The 27,902-nt window shown below is 40.5% G+C and overlaps 1 protein-coding gene across 1 annotated transcript in view; it reads right to left on the bottom strand.

Moving 5' to 3' along the window:
- itfg1 (integrin alpha FG-GAP repeat containing 1) overlaps positions 1-27,902 on the bottom strand; it is a 162,924-nt gene that overhangs the window by 75,001 nt on the left and 60,021 nt on the right. Inside the window, exon 10 of the mRNA XM_075471634.1 lies at positions 18,823-18,974. Within this exon, the coding sequence (XP_075327749.1) occupies positions 18,823-18,974 (152 nt within the window). The remainder of the gene's footprint in view (positions 1-18,822; positions 18,975-27,902) is intronic.

Genomic DNA, 27,902 nt, shown 5'->3' with positions numbered 1-27,902 from the left:
AACGTATTAAATGAAAGTATATAATCCCCTTTGCAGCCCATGATATTTGTGACCGGAGCCATGAGAAAGTTGAAGAGCGTACTTCAGGAGATACTTTCTTGCCTCTTTATTGTGGTTTCCAATACTCTTTTTCCTTTTTACCCTCATTTTATCACTTTGGGAAAAACATTTGACTTAGAATCTTGGTGATCAGTAATAAAAAGGCAGGCTTGGAGTGTGATATCACTATCCATAATTTGCTACAATAAACTTATTTCTTAAAATATTTGGGGCAAACGTTTAATATTGAGGTACTTTTTGTACTAATTTCAGAAATGCAAAGTTGTCATACTGACCCAACATCTGACCTTCATCAACAATGCACTGCTAGGTGCTCAGACATCATTTTTTCCAACAGATGCAAAAATACTGCACTTATATAAGTAATAAAGGAGTGATTCACCTATTTATAATCCCATCTAGGCTTGTCATAATATTGAAGCCTATAAAAATGACTAGCACAAAAAATATAACATACCGCTACAAATCAACGTTTCTGAGCCTGGATTCCAGTTGTTTCGATGTATTACAGCAATGCATATGACTCTCTGTTATATACTTTTTGTAAAAATAGAACTCCTGACTTGTTTCTTAATCTGTTGGTACGATCGACATCATGGGCATACCCATTATCATTTAAGGTTGCAAAGATCCCAGTAAAGACCAACAGCCATTGAGTTGAGATTTTTTGGTTAAACTGCCAATTTCGGAGGCAGCCACACTAAACATTTTGCCTCTCATTGGCCATTAAATTCAAGCTCTCACAGGGTGTGTAGATAGAACAGTGATACATATTGGTATACATTTCTGACCCAAATGTTCAGAGAACACCATCAGAAAGCAGAAAACCATACCTGCACTTATGTTTTCCTGTGGTCTTCCATTTGATTAGTTGCCATTAGCCACGTTAATCCCAGAGATCACTAAAAGCATTATCCTTTGTCAAAAAGAGTTTACAGTCAAGATACAGCTTGTTTTGTATGATGTGCAAACAGGAAGCTGTATGATGTTGTTGGTGATGAGAAAATAAAAGTAACTACAATGACAACTTTTAACAGAACTGTTGAATCTACTGACAAACCCCATCACATAATACGGCACTACTTCTGCCTCCTTGATGGTACTGGAGTTGCTCCATCACCACCAACTGGACCTGCTAGACTGGAGATGATCCAATCCAAGCCCTGCAGCTGCAGGACTGCATATGTGTTAATGGGGCAAAAACAGTCCCTCGTGAGGACAGATCTCTGCTGCTCTTTTTGACTAATTAAATGCTTTTTATATTTCCAAACAACTCAGGTCTTCTTCCTCACTGTCCACAGCGTTTCACCGTTATATTTGTACAGAGGTACCAGAACAGACAAACCCGTCACCGTCCCCACTTTAATTAGACTGGGAAGATGAGCTGGGACTACTCAGGTGGTTGCAACTTATATATGATGATGTGGAAGAGACACTGGGCTCCTTGGCTCCAAAATGCTGAGATTCCTCAAACAGTATCTGTATTTGAGAAACATTGAACTGATATGCATCCCTAGTTTCTAGAGGTTTCAAATGTCAACACATTTTCCATGTGTCCGGGTTGTGTCTAGACTTTGGGGATGGCCAAGAATATTGAAATAACTGGGAATTTTAAGTTTTTTTGCATCTGGAACAGAGTAATCCCATTTCTAGAGGGACACATCGTTTTATTGAATTCATTCATTTGATTTTTGTTTCTGTGTGCCACTTCTAAGCAGAAAGCCAGTCAGGAGTTTTATCGAAGAGGTGAAAAAACAAACAAAAAAAAAAAAACAGATTCTCCCATCAAACAGAAGATAAAGTAAGTCATTCTTGCCATCTTATCTGTAATATCATTGATATATGGGAAAATAATAAAAACAAAAATGAAAGGGTAACCTCACAGACAGAGAAAGAAGTAAATATAAAAACTATACTTCGTCTGTTTGCACTAATATTAGTGGGAATGTCTGAGGTTTTGTGCCTGGGGGCTTTCAATATTGAATGATTATCCACTTGAGTTAGAAGGCAGTCTTGCACAGTTTCTTGCTGATCCCCCCTCCTCTCTAATTGGACTCAAGAGGAACAGTCGGCTGACAGAAGCCTGACCAGTTAATCATGCCGATGACCCTTTTCTCCATCTGACTCAAAAGGCCCAGAGAGGCCACTGTGACCTGCCCATCTTTGCCTTTCCTCCATCTTCCCATCCAATAATCACTCAACAAGCTAGAGATGGCTGGCTAAACCAATCTGACCACCTCCCTCTTGATGCCCTCTATTTCTAATTTCTCTTTTCCTCATATGAGCCATTCTGCTTCTCATCTCAAACTCTATCCATCTCCAACGGGATCTGCTTTTGTTTCACAGTTTCACTTACTTACAAGGGCTTGGTTAAATCCCTTCTAGCCGCGTGTTCGTTTCTGAAAGCATGGTGTGGGTGCATTTGAAAATGGCGTTTCCTACTTTAATGGTGAAAGCAACACAATGATAGACTCCTTTTTCCTTGGCAATTTGACCTGCTGTTCCTCTCCCAGCTCTCTCCTCTACCCTCCCACCCCACTTCACAAAGGATCTCTGTATGAAAATGCCTCTACTCACACACTTTCTGTGGTAAATCTAGTCTTTGACTGAATTATGCTACCTGACTTAATTGATATTTATATTACAAGTGGAAAAACATTCAGACACACTCTGGAAAGATCACACTGCAATATCACTGCATCCTCATATTTAGAATAAAACACATTTTAACCGTTTCCATTGCAGCATCTATCCATCCATTTTCTATACCGGCTGAATCCGTCGTTCGGGTCGCGGGGGGGCTGGAGCCTATCCCAGCGGTCATCTGGCGAGAGGCAGGGTACACCCTGGACAGGCCGCCAATCCATCACAGGGCCACACAGAGACACACGAGACTAACGACCACACACACTCACTCCTAAGGACAATTTTAGAGACACCAATTAACCTAACATGCTTTTTTTTTTTTTGGACGGTGGGAGGAAGCCGGAGTACCCGGAGAGAACCCACACATACACGGGGAGAACATGCAAACTCCACACAGAAAGGCCCCAGCCGGGAGTTGAACCTGGAACCCTCTTGCTGTGAGGCGACGGTGCTAACCACCACACCACCGTACAGCTTGCGGCATCTAATGGATGTCAATTGATCACGTGGTCCCTATTTCAGCCTCTATTCTGTCTGTTAGTTACCTTTATGTTCATTAAGTGCATAGTTTACTTAGACTGTGTTTTTAAAGTCCAAATTTTTGCAACTGACATTTGGAGAAAGGTTTCTTTAAGAATCTATTTCATGAAGGCTACACATTTACTTAATGAAAACATTTATTCTTTTGCAATCTTCTTTCATTCAGCTTGCTGATACAGTGAGTCGGATGTTAAAAAAGTTACCCGACGATTGACAGGTTGAGACTGAGAAAGAGACTGACAGCAAGAAAATGAATCATGGACAAAAGATGAATGAAGGGTAGTTGTGGACAGGTCCACACTGATGAAGTGACAGCCAGACAGCTATACGTTATGGAAAGCCTCAGGCACAGTGGTTTTTCATTCTGTTAGGCCCTGTGGTTATGAACAGAGCACAGGGACTCACATCAACACAATCACAGTCAAAGTATGTCCTTTGGCGGATGAAGTCCAACGCACGGTCAGCCCGCTCTCACTTCTACCCATTGTCTCTCACTGCCTACATCTTTCCCGTCGTCATTCCTTTATTGATAATTGTTCCTTATTCATTCTTTAGTTAAGGAAAAAAAACAAAAAACAATGGCCAACAATTAGACTTGTTTAGCGATGAACAGAGAATCAAGATGTGGAAAGCTAAAAGAACTGCAATCACTCTTTTTCCAATGATTGTCTTGGTTGATTGCAGAAAAGGAAGGTATTGCAATTTATATAAATAGTCAGGTAAGTGATATGGTCTTGCCAATAAACCCAGCAGGGGAACAATAAAACTTGAATAAAGCAGAGTAATTGAGTAGCTGAGCCAGTGGAAGGGAGTGTGAGCAATATCACCGCCTAAGCCTGGGTATGAATCCAGTGATTGGGCTTTCAAGTCCACATCTGTCCCGGTGATACTGCTCACCCCATGACCTAAACACTGACATTGTTCACAGGAATATTGTGCCGGAGAAAGTGACTGAGCTATTGATATGGCATTGTTAACATTAAATTGAACTAAACGTGGGCTTAAAAAAAGGCAAAAACAAAGCAACAGCTGTGGTCTCAGTTCCGTTGGACTTTGATGGAGAAGCCTGCTTTTGGTTAGATGGACCTGCTTTCTAGGAGTAATACAAATAATGTACACTTGGGCCCTGAAGTCTCTTGAAAGTAGGGCTGGGCGATACAGGAAAAAGTAATTTCACGATATATATATTCTTTTTATATATCAGTCGACATTGATATATATATATATATATGTATATATATATCGATGTCGACTGATCACGATACAAATCAAATCACAGTTTTGTGAATTTTAAATGTTCCCTGTTACTCAAATTTGATATTTGAAGATATCAGATGGTTAATTTTTAATTAAATATTTATTTTCTGTCAAAGTTGAACATGACATGTGGCACTATACAACTGTTTCAGATGAATACAGAACAGGTGTTTTAAATTAAAATCCTATATCTGAGTGGTCAACTGTTTGCTCTCCAGCAGCGGTTGTCTCTCTTGTTGTTTGGGAGCTCTTTCCCGACCTCTCAGCTGATGTAGACATCCCTTACACAGGTAGTAAACTCACTCAGTTACTTGTATAAGAAACACACAGGAAACATGTTGCTCTGAACTCGCTCGCTTGCTTCAGTGAGGAGGTGCCGCTCTCTTTATTAAACATTGACCGGGAACACAACTACGACTCATGTGCGTGTAAAGATCATCTATAGTGACAGACATCGCACTCTGACATCAACGAATCAAAAAAGTTTTCATTCTTTGTGCTCAAACGGGTGGCGCTGTTTCAGGTGATGAAAAAGATTAGCGGTATTCCCCATCTTTGTCGGAACATGTGCTCGACATAACACACTACTCTGTTTCGTGTCGGACCTCAAAAAAACAAAATACCACCGAACTTTTCGGGCCCTTCTCATCAACAATGGCCGTTTCTCAATATGCGTACTTGTCTGTACTTGCGTCCTCGTGTACTTCTGAGACGTCATCACCGAAGGACCAAGTACTGTTCCAATTCAAAGTATGCATCCAGACAAGTACGCTCCACATTCCCGTATGTGTGCTTGCTCCGCCCATTTTATCGAGTTTGCTTCTGTGGTGACTTGTGGAGACTTCAGACAGCTTGCTATCCCAGAAAGCAGTGCGGCACACTCGTAAGCACTCGAGTACAGACTTGTGTACTTGGGTATTGAGAAACGGCCAATGTCATCAACCATGTCATCCGTTACGCCTTGGGCTGTGTCTTCCGTCGTTTCTTCCGAGGGAGAACTCATTTTATTTTTTTATACGGCTGCTGCAGCACAAAAAAGCAACACGCTATGACTAGCTTCTGGCATCATAGACATAATATACGTATTTTATGTCTATGGCTGGCATGGCTCTATTCCAGCCACGTGATTGGTTCAGCGCGGCGCAACTCTCGTTGTCATTGGCTATTTGTATTGTCTGTCAAAAGATGGACGAATGTAATCTATCGAAAAGTACATCTGGCATGTTTCATATCGCTATCGAGGAAAAGTTATTCCTCGATAACTATCGTTATATCGCCCAGCCCTACCTGAAAGTATATAGTAGAGTGTGAATTTTTGACCATTCTTCCAGAAGCACATTTGTGAGGTCTGTTGTTGGATGATAAGGCCTGGCTCGCAGTCTCCGCTCTAATTCATCCCAAAGGTGTTCTATCAGGTTAAGGTCAGGACTCTGTGCAGGGCAGTCAAGTTCTTCCACACCAAACTCACTCATCCATGTCTTAATGCACCTTGTTTTGTACACTGGTGCGCAGTCATGTTGGAACAGGAGGGGCCATCACCAAACTGTTTCAACAAAGATAGGAGCATGAAATTGTCCTAAATCTCTTTCAGCATTCAGTTTCCTTTCACTGGAACTAAGGGGCCAAACCCAGCTCCTGAAAAACAACCCCACACCATAATCCCCCCTTCACCAAAGTTTTGTTTGTGAGTTTGTTCCAGACGTGTGGAGCATAGAAGCTGAATGCAGCTTCTCCATATCTGGTTCTGACTCTGGGAACTGATGGAAGACCGGATCCAGATGACCTGAGGGGTCTGGAAGGTTCATACTGGGTCAGGAGGTCACTGATGTATTCTGGTCCTAGACCATTCAGAGCTTTATAGAGCAGCATCAGAACTTTAAAGTCTATCCTCTGATGGACAACAGCCAGTGTAAAGACCTCAGAGCTGGACCTATGTGGTCCATTTTTTTGGTCTTATTGAGGACTCGAGCAGCAGAGTTCTGAATAAGCTGCAGTTGTCTAACTGACTTTTTAGGTAGGCCTGTAAAGATGGTGTTACAGTAGTCAAGGACACTTTTCAATCAACTCTCGATGCAAAAATTCTGTCGTCAGTCTTTGGAAAATCATTTGATGTCAAACCAACCTCCTGCCCACAGAACTGCACTTTGGAAGAAAGAAATGTGAGGGCAGGGCAAACAAGGCAAATGTCTTATCCTACTCCACTTTCCACTGTGGTATGCGGTACGAAACCAAGATACAAACACTGCTACCCCGACATACTGAGAGGGATGGATCTTAAATGGCATTGCCTAGCAACAGCCTGCTAAGCTCTTGGCAGCTGCCTGGTCGGGGTGAATACTGATGGATGAAAACACACACAGACGCACGCACGCTTGTGCACTCGCAGCAAGACGAGAACTAAATGCGATGGAACACATCAGCCTTACAACAACGTATCACGATGTGAGGAGCAGTGAGCTTTATACAGCTGAGAACATTAATTGTTGCTCTGCTAGATGTGAGTACGCACAGACTAAAGAGTTAACTTAAAAATTAACCCTAATTTGATTAGATTTGATCTAAATTTGACAGAAATGAAAGCAGTCACGACTCGTTACAGGCATGCTACTTTATTATGTGTCAGATTTAGCTTACTGCCATGCTTACTGATACAGACCACCACTCACTGTTCAGTGACAGCATTTCTTTATGTTTGAAGTCAGACAGAAATGTATCTTAGTTACACTTTGGTGGGTGAATTGGAAAAAAAAAACGCTATATTTTAGATTTTCCAATAAAAAAGTTTTTTTTTCCGTAGACATTATAAATGTATAATGCAAACCAGTTACACTGGGTGAGGGACAGTCTAATACCTAACAATATGGTCAGATAAGGCACATAAACAAGACATTGCAACTCATAAGCAAAAACTAAATTGATGAGACAAGTGATTATACGTGTGCTGTGACTGATGACTCATCATTCATCTACAGTTAAGAGAAGTCCAGTCAGAGGTGGCTTTGAAGAAAGACACACACAGTGGCTATCAATTCATTTAGCTTGACTTCACCTCACAAAGTGACAGAAATGAATCTGTGACTTGAAAATGATTGCTGGTGCGCTGCAGTTCCAAGGTAGAAACGCTCAAAAGTGTTGACTGCTTGTTTAACTCATGAAATGCATATCAAAACACCCTACGATCATGTTAAAAAGCTTCAAAAATGTATTCTCACCCAGGCTGCCTGAGGCATCAATCAAAGGAGTTAGAGCTAGAAGCTAATCTCAATTGCACCCGAAAACAGCGAACCTATTTGGTTTTTACATGTTAAAAATGCTAAGCCTAGCAGTTTAACATGCTGAAATCCAAAGCTTGAAAAATTAATGTTATGAAGCACCCTCTTTTTGTTAAGGAGTGAAGGCATCAGCCATTTACATTTTGTGAAGCTATAGTAAGCCCTAATCAACAGAATCATTGACAGTAATCAGATCCAGACCAACCCCTCGTTGTATTATTTTCACAATCTTTAGAAGAAGAAAAAAAAAATAGTAAAAGGCAACTTACAACTATGCCTTCGTGCTTGCTCTTTTATAGCTGCTAAATACTAATTTTCAGATCAATAAGAGAATGTCCATCCAACCACTTTCTATACGCTCTTAATCTAACTGATGGTTGCAGGGGAGCTGGCGCCTTTCACATCTGTCATTGGGCAAGAGGCAGAGTACATCCTGGACAGGTCGCCGGTCCATCACAGGGTCACACAGAGACAAACAACCATCACACTCACTCTTTAGGTCAATTTTAGAGTCACCAATTAACCTAACATGCATGCTTTTAGGGTGGTGGAGGGAAGCCAGAGTACCCGGACAGAACCCACGCATACACAGGGAGAACATTCAAGCTCCACAAAGAGAGGCCCCAGCTGGTTCCGAAGCAGGAGCCCTCTTGCTGTGAGGCGATGGTGCTAACCAACATGAGAATAACTAAAATAACAATGCACACATAAAGCTTTTATACCATGTTCACTGCAAAGAGGGAGACAGGAGACATGAGATGTATTCTGTGATTGTGCTTGAGCACCACCTTGGGCAGAGGTTAACAACATTATTCCTTTACAAGAGACACCGCCTGACCTAAAGCCTGAAGAGTTCTGCACATAGATGTGTGCGTGATGCAGATGTGCCCAATCTCCCTGAGGCTTGTCCTGCCTTTATATTGATTTGTGCTCCTTCCCGAAGACAGCTGTGACAACTAAAGCTTCATTTTAAAGAGCAATAGTGGTTCCAGTCTCTGGTCTCACCAGTAATTAGTAGGAAGAGTTATATGGCACATTGTGGTGTGGTGTCATGTAGTGTCACGAGGCACAACAAAAATCACTTAAAATCAGCTGTCTTCATCTGTGACCTTATTTTGTACTCCAGAAATAGCTTTATCACAGCTCACACTGCTACATGGGATGCTTGCACTCTTACACACACATGCATGTATGGAGAGCAGCCCGTTGGAGGGCAGAGTGTGACATTTAACCATACCTCCTGCGACAGGGGGCTCTTATGAAGCTGGGGTGGACCATTTCAACATCAAACACCCACAGCCAGCAGGATGCTCTGTCCCCCCGAGGGCAGCAGATGAATAGAGAGTGTTTGTGTGCAGGTGTGTGTATGTGTGTCCTCCTGAGTGTGTGAAGCCAACCTCAGTGCATATAGGAGCTGCTTGGCTGGCTGCTCTGATAGACAATCATGGTGACAACAACGACAGTCTGGTAGTCTAACCGTATCTGTGGAGCAATATATCATTTGAGGAAATACTACCATCACAAAAAGAAACAACAGCTTTGGTGATGACTCGTTGTATTATTGATACATTTTCTATATGAGATAAAAGATAAAAGATAGAAATCAGGCCATTTGTGAATGCAGAGGCTGCTGTAGAGCAGCACTGGTATCATTTCAACACCGACTTTGCACACAGCTGATAAAACACATTCTAGGATGCATAATGTAAAGACTTCATGCAAAAACTTTTTTGCTGCATGATACAAATGAAAAACTCAAAAGTTCATTATTTTCATTTGTATTTGTTTTAGCTGTATTTACAAAACAGTGTTTGTTGCTTTTGAGTTACACACATACATACATACATACATACATCATGTGTACCTTTGTTCAGCCTCCTTCTGACAATTCATGTAACTGTTGTGGACGGGTTCTGATTCGTTCTAATTTCTACGCAGATGGACGGTAAAAGGTGCAAGTGAAATGACACTAAAACTGGTTCAGTGCAACTCTGTCTTTTTTTTTGGGAGCTCCCAGCTCCCAGAAGTGACGTCGACGTAGCTTTAGCAGCAGAAAAGCTATCAGGCTTGTGTTGATGATAATAATAAACTCCTGGACTATGTACAAACTTCCAAATGCATCGTTTTGTGAGTACAGACCATATTTGTACTACTGTAGAAGTTTGGTTTCATGACATGTGATTTTAGTGTGGTAATTTTGGAGATACTGCCAGGGTCCGTTAGCGCTTGTACTAAGCTATTCGGGATAACTCAGTAACTCAGCTGATGTTCAGCCAATATCGGAAAAACTTCGGGTGGGCTACTTGGCTGGATGTCACGGTTCAAATGACCCTAGGGTGGAATCTACTCCGAAACACTTTCTAAGGCTGCATTGAACGGTAACGTTGTGTCCGCTGTCATGTTGAATTAACACTCTAAAAGCTTCGATGTTGCGCATACACGTTGTCATCGTCTTGCTGCCGACCCCCCCCCCCCCCGTTCTGTGATTGGTTCCCAAACTCTGGCAAAAATAAGGGCGGTGGTTTCCAGGCTGACTTTGCAGTGAGAATGAAATCGAGCGCAAAGCAGCATGGGAATTCCCAGGCTAACATGAGTCGGGACCTGATAGGGACTGATGCGCCGCGCGCAGCCGTCTGCTTCAGTGACGTGTTAGCCGTTAGCCGTTTAGCGCTACATTCAAACACAAAACAAAACGGTAAAAGTAAGGAGAGTAGAAAAAACACCACTGTGTTTATGGTCTGCATGATGGTGATATTAATCATGGACAATCACATCAGGCGTCTAATATCGAGGCTGGAAGAGCACACAGAGAGTCAGGAGATACTTTTTCATTTCATGAAGGAAGAAAGGAGAGCAGAGCGCTGCAGACAAATGAGACCAGTGTAAGTTTAACTTATTAAACACCCGCTGGTTCTGTCTGTGTCTATGAGGAAACATTTCAGCCGTGATAGCATGACATGGGGCGTAGCTACCGACCACAACACACCTCCGTTAGATTCGTTCTATAAGAACCATGAAAAGACCCGACCTCGGAGAAGGAGCTAAATAGTTATAGGAACTAAGGGAGAAAGCCCCGAGTTCTGTATGTCCGAACACGGGAGAAAACGGCCCCGCGGATTAAAAGGTTATTAGAACTGCAAAAGGTTCCTACAGTCCGAAAGCGGCTATTGTTTCTGTTTTTGGCTCCCTTTGTATTGTCTTGACTCCTGTTCTATCTGAAACCGTGAAAACCTCATTACAAGCTGTCGCCATGACCAGGCAGTATAAACAATGGTCGCTTAAACATTTATGTTAAGATTTTTTCCTAACTGTCAAGTCCTTGATGGCGGGGAAACTCCTTTATTATGCCTTTGCCTGAATAAACGCACATAGTGTTGCATGTTTAAGCCTCACTTTACTTATCAACCCTGAGAGGGCTGCAATTCCCAAGACAGGAATCAGTCCCCACCATCATGACCGATTCCTCCAAACAACATCAAAACAGAGAGATAACTAACTGTAACCTCAGAGGGGAGATTTTCATTCATCTTTGAGCTTTCCTCCTACGTCGGAATTCCTCCCAGATTCTTAAAACAGAGTGATCTGACTGCTGTTGCATCGATAGTTAACAAGCATTGTCAGTGTTGGCACAACTAAATTCGAACCAGTCCACTTCAGGCATGAGAGTAGCTCCATTTTCTTCATTGAACAGAGGACAGATGTAAGAAGAGCCAAAAAGAATGGGTTATAACTTTAGGATCCATCCAGCACTAACCTGGTATTCCAAAGAAAAACTAAGGCCGGTGAATTATGGTCTGGCAAAAGTAGTGCTGGGAGAGATCAACACCAAATACAAATTCCAGTTTCTCAGGACTCATAGATTCACAGAATTCCAATTTAGCTGAACCAGTTACTTTTTTCCCTACTCCTTCTCCAACAACAGAAAGATCATTCTAATGCGAGTGTGTGTGTGTGTGCGCATGCTTCTATATCATAGTGGGGACAAAAACCTAATAGAACACCAACACATGATAATTTTCTGTACCACTGGTACAAAGTAGATTCCGAGGGTTAAGACTTGGTTTTTGGGTCGGGGTTACAATCAGTTTGTGGTTAGGTTTAGGGTTAGAGTTGGGCATTTAATTGTGATGGCTAAGGTTTGAATAAGAAGCTTGGAAATGCATCGTGTAAATGGAGAATCCCCACAGGAACATAAAAACAAACATGTGTCTGTGTGCAAAGTATAGAGTCTAGCTCAGAAAACCTGGAGGTGTTTTTAAAGGTCTGATCCATATTTTCACTCAGCTGGTTAGAGTTGAAAGAGGAGGAGACGGTTATTGCTACTACCTGCTGTACACAATGCAATCCTCCCCCGAACAGAAACTCCAAACAAAAACACTCCACACACTTCAATATCCGAGCAGAATTTAGCATGTTCATATCAGGACCTGTAGGAGCACTTAGTGTCGTAAACAAGTCCACACCAGTATCAATACAAATGTTCTCCTCGTATTGACACACAGCAAACAGAGGACATTATGTGTAGAGCCTTCTGCTGAGGCACACATCTTTCTTCATGCCCAATGCAATGTCACAACACACTTTACATACTGCATACACAGTTTTTTCATGGAGCAGGAAAAACAAAATAATTTTTTTCACTAATATGAACACATTATGTCTAGTGTTTTTTCACCAAATGTACTTCAATCTTTAAAAGACACAGACAAAGGCATCCTTATTGCTGTCTACCCTCTCTGCTGCACTCCTCTGCGCCTGGAAAAATTGACCACATATGGTCTAGATGGACAAGCATTCATTGTATGTTTGCTTTTGAACTGCATCATACTTTACTTAACTTGAAAAAAACTATGGTGAGCAGAAAAAATATTAAAAAGTATTTCTGTCTGCTTAAGTATGAATAAACTCATTTATTGAGTCAACCATCCAAGTTGTTATCATTAAAATTAGCCAAATAATGTTTCAATTGCAACCTTATTGGCAAATCATGCTTTGAATCCACATTGAATACAATACAGCTCAGTTGGTAATTTACCAACTGTTAAATCTATATTTCATGTAAACACAGTCCAAAAGATGGGTTTGATTGATTTAAAGTAAAACAAATTAAATAAAATGTACTGTTATGTATATACACTACCTAATGTACCAGAGTAAAACAAATTATTGTCTTATAATTTGCATTTTTGATCATATTGCTGGGCAATGTGACAGCAACAAACAAGTATATGACACAAATATAGACTAAGAAAGAGATGAAGACATAACAAGGAACAACAAAACCAACAGAGTGAAGGAGCTTCCAGCCCATAAGAAACAATTTTATATGTTTATAGTTGTAGGGATAAAAAAATGTTTGAAAACTGGTCATCTACTGAAGTTTAAGGTCATGTTAATAGATAACAACTTTAGGTCTGGGGACACCGGAAATCTGGAGGCTTCCACAATTTTGCATTCAATTGCTTGACCTTCTCAAGTCACATGTAATCATATCCAAGTCGCTTCAGGCAGATCACACTTTAAAGCTCCCCTTTAATCAGCACAAAGTGCAATTTACTGAAGTTGGAAAAAAAAATCTATGAACACATGATTACAGCTGAGGATAATCCCATACTATGAGGGCTGGTGGCTGACACACGCAATCCATCACTTACATACACTCAAGCAATTCAAGTGTGACGTATGTTATTCCTGGAAAGCAGTGGTAGCAACTGGTGTACCAAACAAACACTGGAGCAGCAGGTGGTAAATTTTTTTCAACAGGTATCTCTCACGTGGCATGCGGACCTCTGACTTTTATTGAAATCGCGTAGTGTTAAAATAGATGAAGATAGTGACATAATGTGTGTATGTTAGGGCAAGATGCAGCATCACCATCATGCTGTTGTAATTAGGTTGTCTGCAAGATACAATGCTCTGCAACTTCAATTACTTTTGTTGTGGATGCTACAGGTTAGCTATTGATATAATTCACCACTGTCTGGTGTAAGTGTTAACTATGAATGTTTGTAGTCTTTTTTTCTTTTTTTTTTAAATGATTTTTAATTACAAGAAAATACTTAGTTTAGAGTATGAAGAAGACATTTCATATATGCTCTTACTAAATTCAGCTTGTTGATATGTCTGCTCACGATGTTCATCAGGAACTGCTGCTATTTTCCAGCTGCTCGGGAATTTTCCAAAACAATGAACATCAACATTTATGTTCCTGCAATAATCCTATATAAGTTTAATTGAAATTACAGATGTTAAAGTGAAAAGAGGTGTAACTTTGCTTTGCAAGGCAGCAGGAAACTAAAAAGATTTGAAACATCACATTCACGAGAGAATCCACTTAGCCAGGCTCCAGGCTATCTGATTGTGGCCAAAACAAAAGTTCAGACCAATTAGCATCTGATCCAAGCAGCTGCAACAGGTTTTTAGATGTGGCCGCAGGCAACCACAGCCGCCCCTAATTAGCGGCAACTTCTATTTATATTGCTGTCCGGATTAGTGGAAGTTCGCTTCTGACAGTGATAGAAAGATGACTCATCCAATTACCTGCTTTGTATTTAGTACCTGACAATTTCCTAACGGTTTCCACAGTGAACTTTGTAGATGCTTCTGTGCAAAAAAACATTTGAAGATAAAGAAATAACAATATATAGAAACATCTGTAGCTTCAGGAACATGGCTTTAATGGAAACTATAATGCATTGCATCATCACAACATAGTCTAGGATCATCGAATAAAAAAGTGCAGAATATCGTCTGCAGGAACTATCTTTCATAATCCGGCATCTTGACAGAAGTATCTTGGAATGTTCGGATAATAAGAAGAAATGGGTAGAAAACATTCTCTACTTCACTTTCATACATTCCTCTTACAGAGTGCGTACCAGCATCTCTCCCTCATTATCCTGCTTCATTTCTCTCCAGGATCCCAATATGCTTGCTTCTCTGCATACACTGAAACATCTACAGGAGCTTCTTTCAGCAGGCAGCAGCAGCAGCCATGCATTCCTCGTTATGATGTTCATCAGTGTGAGCATGTAAGTGCGTGTGTGTGAGACAGAGCAAGACATGCAGAGAGAGAAAGTCACCGTCTGTCCTGTGACCTGGATATAATGTGGACCCGGAGGACTGCAGTCTTTTTGGAGCTGCCAGAGGATATTACACCACTCAAATGTGAAAACATGAACACATGACAGGGACATGCAGGCACATCCACACTAAAATTTCTTGTAGTTCATAACGACTGTTTGCAAAAATATTCCTTTAATGGAGGTGTGAGTTTTACTACAAGAACAATGCAGTAGATACATAGCAAGGATAGGTGGGACCTATTAGGCAGAATACCATTCTGTTCTCTTGGTTAATATGTTGGAAGCAGGGGGTGAGTACATGGATTTGACCAATTTTGACTAAGGACAATTTGTGATGGAAAGATGGCTGGGCCACAGCATCTCCACAACTGCTGCTTTTTGTCGGATGTTCCCAGTCTGCAGTGGTCGCAACCCACCAAAAGCAGGAAGGAAGTTTGAGTGGTGAACCAGTGACATTGTCATGGGCAGCCAAGGATCACTGATGAAGCTACTGTGGGTTAACAAGTTAATATTGGTACCGACAGAAAGAAAGAAACCCTTTTGAAATTTATCACCGAGCTCAACATTGGTGCCGACGACGTACACCCCTCCATGACAACAGTCTTCCCTGATGGTCGTGGCTTGTTTCAGCAAGACAAAGCAACCTGCCACACTGCAAAAAAGTTCAAGAACGGTAAGATTTCGCCTCAAAATTCTCTAGATTTCAATCCAATCGAGTATCTGTGGGATATATTAGACAAATAAGTCGGCTCTATTGAGGCTTCACTCAACAACTTACAGGAATCAAAGGATCTTCTACTAAATGCTGAGTGTCAGATCCTGTAGAGTTCATGCCTGAACGGGTCAGGGCTGTTTCAGTGGCAAAGGGGCTACCTACAAGCCAAGTGGTCATAATGTTATGGCTGACTGTGTGCTATCTATGGTGGGACCTTCAGGGGTTACCTTAGGGACAAGCATGGTGCCAATATCCCCAGACTGAGCAGTGGGAATTGGCTGGTTGACACATGTACTGTTGTGACACCTCTTAATAAGATGGCATAATTCCCCATAATTCCTGCGAGTAATTGTGTCATTTTATTCATACTAAATAAATAGGACAATAGGAAAAAGACAAACAAATAGAAGAAGTAATATAAACAATTAACTGGATTTGTCAAAGCAGAGGAAACTTGATCATCAACAGAAAATGATCACATGAATAATAAACAACTTTTCAACTCCATATCTATTCCTTCCGCTACCCCCATCTGCTAATCGTTCCACTGATTCTAGCAGACTACTTTCATCTCACACAGCCTCTTGCTGTTTTCTTTTTTCGATGAACACTTAAATCAGCATTCATTTTGCTGGAAAATGGAGTGATGTTAGCTGGCAGGACTTTTATCTGAAAAGCAGCTATAAATAACTCGCTGGATAGACAAAGGAGAAGAGAGAGTAAGGGGTGAGAGACAAAGAAGAAGAGGGATGGAGAGGGAGTTAAAATAGATCAGTTATTAGCAATATAAATGGGTTGTTAGCTGAGGGAATCTTGGTATAAGAAAGTCAAGATGAAGCTAGGCCCAATGCTGCATGGACTGCTCCTGCGGCAAAATCAGCCAAATGTACATAGTAGTATATCATAGAATATGTTTCAAACCAAAAAACAAACACATAAGAAGACTCTGTGAAGTCCTCTGAAACCTTGTTTCTTTTACTAAAAAGTGGCCAAGTTGATCAGGGGCTGATCAGGGGCTTCTCTGAGACGCCCACTGCAAGGAAAGTCTAGGAAAATGGGTTCTAGGAAAGTCATTTCCTCTGAATTTCTTCGACTCAAGACTATCTAAGTAAAGATGAAATTATTCACAAAGCATCTTAAAAGAGCTGATGAGGTTAAAAACTCTTAGGAGCAGGGAGAAGAACTTTTTAAGAGGCTTAAGGGCTTCGTAGGAAGAGGAGAAAATGTCTCTCTCTCTCCCTTTTGTTGGCTACTTTTAAAGCATGGCCTTTAATTTCTTCAACAAAGATGTTTGTCACATTAAATTGCATTTATGGAAACGTTCCCTTTTAATTGAGACTATATTCTATGAAAAAAGCTCTTACCATCCTTGGACACTTTCATTTGGGTTGATCTTCTCCCAGCTGCTAACGTTTCTGCCACTTCCTTACTCAGAGTGACTCTACTAGAAATTCAGTTCAAAATTCCAAAGTTGGACTCTCGGCAAGAACTTTTTATGATAAGTGAGGATCTTCTCGAACATTTAAACAATTGCTATTGGTCATCACCTTGACCTCTGTTTATGCACTCATTCCCCTACCTCCCCCTCCTCCTTTTTCATATGCTGATGCGATTTCAAATGTTGCTGCTGGGGCAGACTGTACTGGGAGCTATGCAATAATCCATAGTCCTCGCTTCAGTACAGGATTATAACGTTCAGTCTTAAAAGGAGGAGGAGATGAAGAAAATGAAGAAAAGAAGAGAGAAGCTATAGCTGGTATGATTAGCGCTGGTGAGACAGAAGTCATCTTTCGATGAGGGTTACCACAAAGAGCTAAGTATAGCAGGACTTACTGGTGATTATGTAGTGCCTGGATGAGAAAACTGGGTTCAAATGTATGTTGGTGTGTAGGTCTTCAGAAGCTCTTGCCCAACATCTTAGCATCTCCAACACAACAAACACTCCAAGCATCCAGAGTAATCAGGTGCATAGACAATCACTGACCTGACCCCTTTGGTCAACTTATCTATATAGCTTGGACAGATAATCCACATCAACGACTACATCCATCCTATCCCTGGTGCCCATGGCACATGTGCACCAGCTCATGCTACAGATTTTTAAAATGAATGGTTCATCAGGCACAATGTCCACCAGTAAACAAGCAAACTAACTTTAACAGCCTTTTCTTCAGCTCAAGTTAAATCAATCCCATCTTCATTGCACTGCAGTGTCACAGATTTCTATTGTGCAGCTGTCCATCCTGTAACCAAGGGCAGTTTAGCATTATTTTGTGACGTCAGAAATCACATTAATTAACCCCCAATCTGTCAATATATTTTTAATATATTAATAAGAAGATTAAATAATGAATGTCTGTACAACTACACTGTGAGGGGGAGATCTTAGATGAGTATGAGCCCGGGAGTACAACATCTACTGCCCAAATCAGTTTTGTATGATTCTATTTCATTATTAATGCCCTCTCTCCTGCACTTGCAGTTTGATTATTGACTGTTTTTTTTCCAGACTAGATTGCTTGTAATTTGCATAAACATGAGCGTGGCAAGCCTACACTAAACCGATGAGCGGGGTTAAAAAAACGAATGGGGATACTGGGAGACATTTCCAGCATGAGAGGTTGTCATTTGAAGTACAGTAATTTCACAGTAATTCAGTGAGCGACTTCAGCCCAAATCGAATGCTTTAAAAAAAAAAAAAAAAGGAAAGAAAAACATTTCTAATTTTGAAAGCTAAAAAGATTTGTATAAGCCGTTTATGTATGCATCTTAATTTATTAGGCACAGAAACATTCTGTTTTATGCTCTTTGGAACACTATAGTTCATAAAATCTTATCCAAATGTGGAATGTTACATGGCAAATTGTACAATCGGTTCACAAATGAAACGAGAAATCAAGAGTCAACAATCTGTTACTTTTTTTAAACATTAATTTCCTGTAACTAAAGGAATGAATATGCACACAAGCTTTGAATGTGACTATGTGCGACATTCTGTATGCAGCCCCTGTGGCTGGATGCTGGATGTGATGAGGTCTAGTACCAAAAGATGAGTTAGAGTGGGGCTCAGAGACCAGCAACGGGGTTCCCAGTCAGGTAAGGATTAGTTTCATCAATTCACAAAACATTATTCTAAATTAGGTTTTTTTTTTCTTCTTTTTTTTACATTGCAAAATCAGCACACATTTGATCAACTCTGAGACAAAAGCATCAGTGAATGGAGCTTTGGTGCGTTTCTCTCTCTTACCTGCTACTCGTGTTGCGGAGGATCACAAGAGCATCAGGGAAGCCGTCCAAATTGTAGTCCCCGAGGTGCAGGACCAGAGGTTGGCTGAGGTTCCCTGGCACAAAGCCCCAAAGTGTTTCCTTCTGCTTGAAATCTGACAGGACTGGTATCCACTGCAAAAAACACAAATATATATAGACACCTGGTAAGGTGCTCTCCAGGACCACATTTTACACGTTTTGTCAGATAAACATACAAGTCCAAACGGGATAACAATACTAGTTGCAGCTAAACTGTCTTTATAGTTGTGATCCCTTATAACTTATCATATATATAACTCATATATATACAATATGCAATGATTTTCCAATCCACACTGAGGAGCAAATAATAAGAACGCTTGTAGAAGAGATGAGAGCAAGGAAACACATCTGTAATCAGTCTGGATGCTATTGTTAGCAGGCCAAATCCTACGCCTCTGCATGTGGCACACATTTTAATGTAGCTTTCGAATTATGCAAAAGAACCAACATCATGATCTTCTCTCTCCAATTGTCTTCTCTGGGAGGACACAAACAAGTGAAGACACTGATGGAAGCAAGCAGGCGTGTTTGCATAATGAAATGCACCAAAGACAGACACTCTCTAAAGGTGAAAGCAATGTCAGCTTTGCAATTGGGGTTAATAAATTGAAAGTTTCTACACCAAAATCTGAAAAAAGGCAATATGATGGAAGTTCAGTTCAGCCTACCAAAAAGTGAGTCATTGATTTTGAATTCATCTATACATCCCTGAATAGAAAATGAGACCAACAGTCCCTCACAATGACTTTGCTAAATGCATTTACCTTAAAGGTAGAAAGCAAATGGCATTATTCACTTGGACTGACTTGTAAATTCTGAATGTGGAAACTCTCTTTTGTTGCTAAACAGAAGAGAATTGAAAAGGAAAGAAATCAAAACCAACAAAACACACTTTGACAATGGTCTACATTTGACTTATTCTGGGAACAAAAGTACACTTTCATTTGGTCCAACAATGAGCTACATTATAGAACACAGTTCTGCATGTATTCACAGCCAGAAAACTTAAAAAAAACAGCCAGTTTGAAAAACCTCTCCATAAATAGTCCTCTGCTTGATGAACTGAATTCACAAGGCACTGAATCACTGAAGATGGATCTATGCCCTTATACTAATTGTACTACACCCTGAGCCGACTGTGCAATCTGTATGTCCAAGCAAACTAGTCCTCAAATGTATATGCTCATATAGGTTGTTTGTTTACACTCTTACATATGGCCCATAAAGGGGTCCTGTAAGGTACCGCCCCCAGCAGCTGCAGGAGGGAAATATGACTTATATAAGCGTTTCCACATCAGAGTAGATGGCATTCTAAATCGTTTCCTTTAGGAAGTTGGATGGCACAGTAACGCATATAGCTTTTGATCATTCATACGTTTGTGGCACAAGTCCAAAAAGCAACTTATGACAACAGCTTTTTCACTTCCGAGTCAAGATTACTTTAAAACAAAACAGTACTTCTGTAAAACACTTTTGTCACTTCCTGGTTGGGTCTTGGCAGTAACAGTTGGTCTGATTCCTTCATATCTGGCAACAAACCAACTCGGAAGCCAATTTCAACGTCATCCAGCTCAGAGAATCCCATTTAGGATTGGTGTAATGAAGGGTCAAGCTGACCATCTCGTATTGCGGTTGCCACTGATTATGCGCATGTACTGGAGTTACACACTGTGGGTTGTGGGGGTTCATGGGCTGCGTACAAACCCAAAGAGCAGAAGGACGCAGTGATAGAGTTCAGGGTCCCCAGCCTAATTTTTCTCCTGATTCTTTAACAAACTTACATGACACAGCTGGAGATAGATACAGGGATACACCAGTGTGACTGCAGCACTTTGGTTCCCTTCTTGACATGCTGTCGCTACACAGGTGCATGTCAGCTGAAATCTTGGCAAGTAGGACAAACCCGCCGTGAGAAGGTAAGTTACACAATTTAACAATGCTGGTAACTTAGTCCACAGCTGGAAGGTGATTGAAATATTAAGAACGGTGGTGTGCGCTTGGGATTCTGTATCTGAGCAGTTTGCTCCATTTAAAACGAACTCCCTGTGTTTGCCCCGCTTCCTTTGAGCTGATCTGAGATCTGTCAGTCAGGATATTTTACAGAGATGAGCCCAGAGTTTCAGATTAGAGAACACTGCTCATATTCTTGTAATTTAAAGATCTGATTTTATTCACTTAATGACTGTTTAATTAATTCATGTCTGTGTGAATAGTTAACAACACTGTGATGTGGCAAAGTTAGAATGTACATTTATATCTGCTTTTTCATTTTTTGGTAAACAGATGTTATGAGGATGAAGTTAAAACACATTTTCATAATTACACCAAATAGCCAATCATTTCTGCTTGTATGTGTTGATCCTACAGAGGTACACGGATACAGGTGCTGCAAGTTTGAACTATTCGTGAATGTTAAACAGAAAGAGCAGGTGCAGGTGAGAATCAGAGATACACAAACCAGAACTGCCGCGAATAGCTCTTTAATAAGAACAGCACTTAAAAGAGGTATAAAGAGGTAGAGTATTTCCAAGGTATAAATTGTGATGTGACCTCGTCAAGTTTCACCCAATCCAACTGTAGGTGTTGGTCATACAGTACCTTTGTGATTGCTACCAAATGGGCATCAACAATAAAACATTTATTTATTTATTTTTTAAATCAAGGAATATAACCATTAGCACTAGAGATCAAATAATTTAAACATTTTTCATCTAGTGGTTTCATTTGATGGGGCAAATGTACAATACAGAAGAATAAATGGTTTGGCTCAAACACAAAAACTACCTTTGGCATGTTTGATAAAAAACGAAGGTTGACACAATCTACCTCACACAGTCTGACCTTCAACATCTGATAGAATCGATGAGCAAATTTAAAGAAGCCTTTCATACAGATACTGTACAAATACCAAAACTATGATAAAAAAAGGGTACTTGCATAAGGATTCAAAATGACTTACAACCAGTTTGTTTGCCAAAAACAAACAACTCTAAAGTAGATGTGAAGTGAATCCAATGAATCATTTTGATTTCATACGAGTATGTACTCCTGAAATGTAACTTTAGTTTTTTAGCATGGACGATGTTGTTGTTGCGGCAGTGTAAGGCATGACTTAATGTAAGCAGAAGTTAGTTTTGATAGAGCAGACAGCCAAGATGTAGGATAGATATTTTCCAGCCCGGGTAAGATTGCACACAGAGCTATAATGCAGTCCTGCTAAGTCAGGCTCTCATTAAGTGTCCGTTGAGTGATGTTGCGATGGAGGCAACTGTGTGCCAGATGGGCATAAAACTTGGCAATGATTACAGCTATCCAGAGTCATTGGAAGTGCTGGAGATGACTACATTGCAGTGGCTGGCAGAGAGAAGTGAAGAGTGTGTGGGAGATGTGTGAGGTTGCTGCCAGTCCATTTGCTCGATGTAGACACAATGCAAGTCATGGATGAACATAACAGAACACTTTCTCACACATGATCAGAGACATTCAGACACATTTACAGTGGAGGAACTGTAAAAAAAAAGGCACTGCAAACATGTCAACGTCAGTTATTTACAGTTTTGTTGCTGTGCTCAATTTCAAGTTGACTGATTCAGTGTGATCATTTATAGAAGGAGAGTGGCGGACTGAAGAAAAATGACAGACAGGAGAGGAAAGGAAGGACTGAAACTGACAGATGTGCATAAATGTTTGATGAATAATGTGGCGCTGCTGTAGGTCTTGATCAAAACTGACAGCTCATTAGATCCCTTTTCCCCAGAATGGGGACTACTTTATAATCCAAATGTAATTTTCAGTCCAATATCTAGTAAATACAGAAACCTTTATGTAGCAATACGCTTGTCAGGTAAGATGCACTGGTTTTAACTGGGGAAAGAGGTTAACATATGAAGTGTTACTTCCCTAGTCAGCAGTTATTCAAACTAAGCAGGTGTCCATGTTTACAAATGGCAGCTCCACCTTCAATCTCTTTTCCTTTAAGTCCCAAAGGCAAATGAATTCACAGGTGAGTCCTTTGGTCTGCTCTCAGTTCTGCTGCAACATTCCTTTCATAGTGCAGAGTGGAGCCGGTGCTGGCCGCCAACCTTATCAGCCGACCACTGTGCTGGTGTCAGCCCTGAGGCAATCAGTGTACTGTCTGTTTCTTCTTTTCTAACACTGATTAGATGAGGAGAGAGGAAGAGCACCGAGGAATACCAACTGCATCTAGTCAATACTGCAGAAAGCGCAGACACGCCCACAAAAGACTCATCTGTAGGTGAAATTAAGTGATTGCTGTTGACTGAATGAATTGTAGATGACATTTTTACTCTAAAAATCAAATCAAATAAATATCCATGACATATTCTGGACAGCCTGGGAAGGGAGCAGAGGTTTATGAAGAAAAATGATTAAAAAGGAAAGAATAAAGCATCAGAAATGAAGGAGATAAAATCTTCTGTCACATATGCTTTTAAACATTGCATACACTTTAATTTCTAATAAAAAGATACGTAATCAGAGCCCTTGATTAAGTCTGTTGTATCAGTGATTAAACAGCTGGAAAAAACTTGCTCTACTTTACACATTATAGCATTTTCTGTAAAAGAAGACGGTCTCGCGAACATTCCCTAGTGACACTGATTTGTGATCCTTATTTCTGAGAACATATGGAAGAACAAAAGCAGAGCATGGAAGGCTTAATTGGGCTAGATTAGCAAAATGAGACCACAAAGTGCAACAACAAAGGTGGAAGTCACAAGAAATGTCTTTTCCAATAGAACAGAAGGTAAAAAGTCATTTAGGGTATTTTCCATTGACAAGGGGAGAGAGCATTTTCCCTGAGTTATATTTTTTATTGCCCAGCAGAAATATGGGGTTAATTTGAAGTAAATCATACAAGGCCAGCAGATATATTAAAGGCTTCAAGTGTGATAAAATGAAATTTCTTTGAGAAGTTGCAATAAATAGCCAACCTCAGAGAGGAGCTTCTTCCATAAATCATGAGGTTGTTACGCCTTCCTTGTGGCTTTAGAGGTTTTGGCATTTAATCACTAAATACAGGAGAGTATTTGAATAACGTCAAGTGTGTGACTTTAAGGATTAATCACTTGCTCAACGTCCCCTCACTCAAACAGAGAGCTCCTACATCTAAATAACTCAATGCTGAAATTCGGAGGTTCAAATGTCAACACATTAACTTTAAATTGAGTGTTTGGATGCACGATAGCGCGCGCGTGTGTTTGTTGCACGTGGAAGCAAATGTGTAAATGTATTTGCGCGGGAATCCAAATGACCTACTTAATGGAGATGAAGATAATGATAGCTTTTGCGCTTGTGAAGTAATCTGATACCCTTTAATGGTAGTGAGAGGAAGGATCCTGCATACAAATGGCTTTTAATCTAACAGCAGGAGAACATTGTGTGTAGACAGCTTATTATGGGCTTTTGCATCTACACACATGAGCAGTTTCGCATGCACACTGACACACAAAATCTGACAGCCCGCATACAGAAACATAAAAAAATAAATAAAAAAAAAGATTTCGAGGGAGCACAAACCAAGACACTGATTGAAAAGAAATCACTCCCTGGCTTTGTTGATGACTAAAGTGAAAAAGCAACAGCGTGCTTGCAGACTCCCATTGATTCAACTTGGCAGAGAGAGCTCCCGCTTCATTAGCCCAAGAAATTAAAATGTGGGTGGCTTGCGCTGTAGGTAGGAGGTGGTGGGAGAGTTTATAGGGGAGGTGCTGTAACATTGACAGACAACAGAGCTGTCCAATGAGAAAGAAATAAAATATATCAATAAGATAAAATATATAAAAGCAATGGTCCAGCAATATAATGAGAGTAAAGCTGATCACAGTAGAACCGGCGGTAAAAGACACCATGTGACTGAACAGAGAAAACAGTGAAAACAGCTGCTTACATGAAAAGCAAAAACAAGGGGCTCACAAAGCAGAAAAAACTACTGATGCTTTTATCACAATGTTTGTGGTGCAGAGAAATGTGAGCTTGTCAAACAACAAAATGTGTAAGGGCCATATCATTGCTATTATTGTAGTGATAATGTAATGGCTCTGTGATGCTTGGCTTTAAACATATTTCTTGCCTTCAGAATCTTCTTCAGAATGAACATTGCCTCTCTGGGTCAGTGACATCTGCCTTTACAGCCCATTTATGTATATGCACCCAATGGACGATATGTCTGTACTCAAAATACAAATAGCATTTTATCATCACACGTAAATTAGATCAATTTCAACTTTGTAAAAAAGCAGTCCATGTCAGAAGCAGAGACGTGTGAGGCCATGTCTTTCTGTCAGCAGGGCACAGTGGGGACCCTGTTACCCGCTGTCAGTGTCACCTCTTTGACCACTGACACACCAGCTGAATGGGAGGATTGGAAAGACACTGTCTGACTCACACTGGCTGTCCTTACACTGTCTGGGCAGCAACAACAGGCAGCTGGCTTGGTCTTTGCGGGGGTGGTTTGTGTGCTTTCTATGTGCTCAAATAGTGATGTTAACAAGGACAAAAAAAAAAAAAAAAAAAAGAAAAAAAAAAAAAAAAAAAAAGAAAAGAACAAATAACCACAAATACAAACCCATATATACACCTAAGTCACGCTTTTAGAACTGACTGACTTGCCCCGAAGGGATATAAGTTTGTTGAAGGACACAGACAGAAAAAGAAGCAAATGAATTACACCTACAGTTAGTGGTGTACAGTGCAGTGGAATTTCTTTGTGTTTGCCTTTCTCATGAAGACTGATAAGCAAAAACATTTGACAACCTTTGCTCAGCATATGTCTGACCCTGTTTATCCAGGCTGCCAAAACAGTTCTGACCCACAGTGACATGAACTCTGCAAGACCTCTGAAGGTGCCCTTTTTAATCTGGCACTAAGATGGTGGCAACAGATCCAGTCCAAGTCCAGTAAGTTATAATCAAAGCCCTTTTTAGAGATTAGATACAAAACAGTAAAGATCTAATCAATCTGTTAAATTTAGTTATTAAAACTGCTAAAAAGTTACTTTCACGTTAACGCTCCTCAAGGCTCCATACGGAGCATCAGGGATCGAGAGAGCCACAGACTGTGCAATTATTATATAAAATAATTGTCATTCACATGAGATTGGACAGTACATCAATTCAAGTATGACACCCCTATCCTATTAGAACCAGAGTTTTCTTACAACACGTCATATTGCCAGAATGATTTATATTAACGTGTCTGTGTAAGACACCAGGATGGATAGGAGCAGCTGAATATATACCTTGTCTACTCTCTCATTATTGAACAATTTGTGCAAGAAACAATTCTGGCAGACTTCTTATTCTGGATTGAAGGTTTTTATGCATTTACAGTTCCAATAAGATCCCTTCAGGTTGTTGTAACCAATATACTATGCCCTGGAAAGCAGTGATAGTTACTGGACGTTACTCAAGGTGTGTTTGTTGTCGCCCTCCAGCGATAAGCATATCGCAACTTACTTTTTTTAATCGGCTTGTTTTTAATCACCTTTTAAAAAAAACAAAACAAAATATACATTTAAACATGCAACTTTTCAGGATATCCCCCCATACCCTGTCACTTTCATGTTTGGTACATCCTTAGACGACAGTTTGGAGCTTCTCACCATCCAGAAAACACTTGCTCTGACCAAGCTGTCATGCAGCAAACATGTGGCCCATTTCTCCATGATCCAACATGTTGACTCAAACCGCTGACACGCAAAGTTCACACAACTTATTCACAAAATTGTTCACTTCATCTCTGGTCATACTGTTTTGGCTTACGAGTGCAGAGAATATTAGCTAGCTCAAAACAGCATAAACATCCCCAAAGCTCATCAGTTCTTGTCAGAATTCTCTGACACAGAGCCAGAGGACGTGGCCTGTGGCAGTAGAGTTGCTGCTTGGGATCAGTACTTCGTTAATTGTGGGCGATTGAGTGTTTGAGAATACTGTTTCCAGAGCCTACATCCTTTGACTGATCCAGACAGACACACTTAACTACTTCTGTGCCCATTCACAGCATCAAGGTATAAAGTAGGTTGTACCAGTAAGGATAAAAAAATATAGAAAATATCAACAGTACATTGACAGAAGGCATTATGAACATATGCTGCAAACCACACTTTATGTATTTCGTGTTAGTGTGGTGAGCAACAGAATAAAAATGAATTAGTTTACAATGACATGGTGCATTGGCGTGCAATGTTCTACAGTTTTAATGTAAGAAGAAACTCACTTCTTTGCTTTAAGGAATAAGGAGGAACTTTAAGTCTAAAGACTGTTCAGTAATAAAGTGTGATGCCCTTAAATCTAGTGTAAATTGTTTCTATGAGTCGAAAATTTGTGAAGGCATTTCATTAAGGCTTACAATATTCACATCGAACAAAGTGATATTGCTCACCCTCAACACATGCGATTTTCTTTGCTTAACAGGAAATAGGCCATGATAATAAATTAGATACACAAACTGATACACAACAAATATGCAATGGACAGGAAAGGCTGCCTGCTTGTTGTTGCGCCAGTTGTCTTTAATGTTCTGTCACGCTAGTGGAAAATACACCCTGTGTACCGACTACCTGCTGCTATGTGCTTGACAAGTGATGAACGCAATGACACTGTTGTCTGCATTGCAATCCTATTGTGTTACAGAGTGTGAGAAATTAAAAAAAGAATGCTCAGAATCCAATAAATGGGGTCAGTGTGTGTCCATAAGGACAGAAATTGAAGCGGAGCGACTGTTGGAAGCCCCCTGCAGTCCCCTTCAGTTCCGTGAACTAAAGACCCGGAGCTGCTGCAGAGGTAGATGCAGAACTGTGGCAGAGACCGCAGGCAGGGAGATATTAACTGCTGTTTGGAGACAAACTATGGACACACACTAGTTTTTTCTCAGCAGGATATCCATGCACAGCCGAAGCTATCTCATCATGTGTTGGTCTCTATACGTAAAACTCAATTTTCTCACTGGCTATTCCTCCTTTCTGCTTCTTCCATGCTGCTTCCCTGTGATTGGATGGCT

This window comes from Odontesthes bonariensis, chromosome 1, assembly GCF_027942865.1.
Source record: "Odontesthes bonariensis isolate fOdoBon6 chromosome 1, fOdoBon6.hap1, whole genome shotgun sequence".
Classification (NCBI taxonomy): domain Eukaryota; kingdom Metazoa; phylum Chordata; class Actinopteri; order Atheriniformes; family Atherinopsidae; genus Odontesthes; species Odontesthes bonariensis.
The sequence above is the reverse complement of the archived record's forward strand: the minus strand, read 5'-3'. Positions and strand labels throughout refer to the sequence as shown.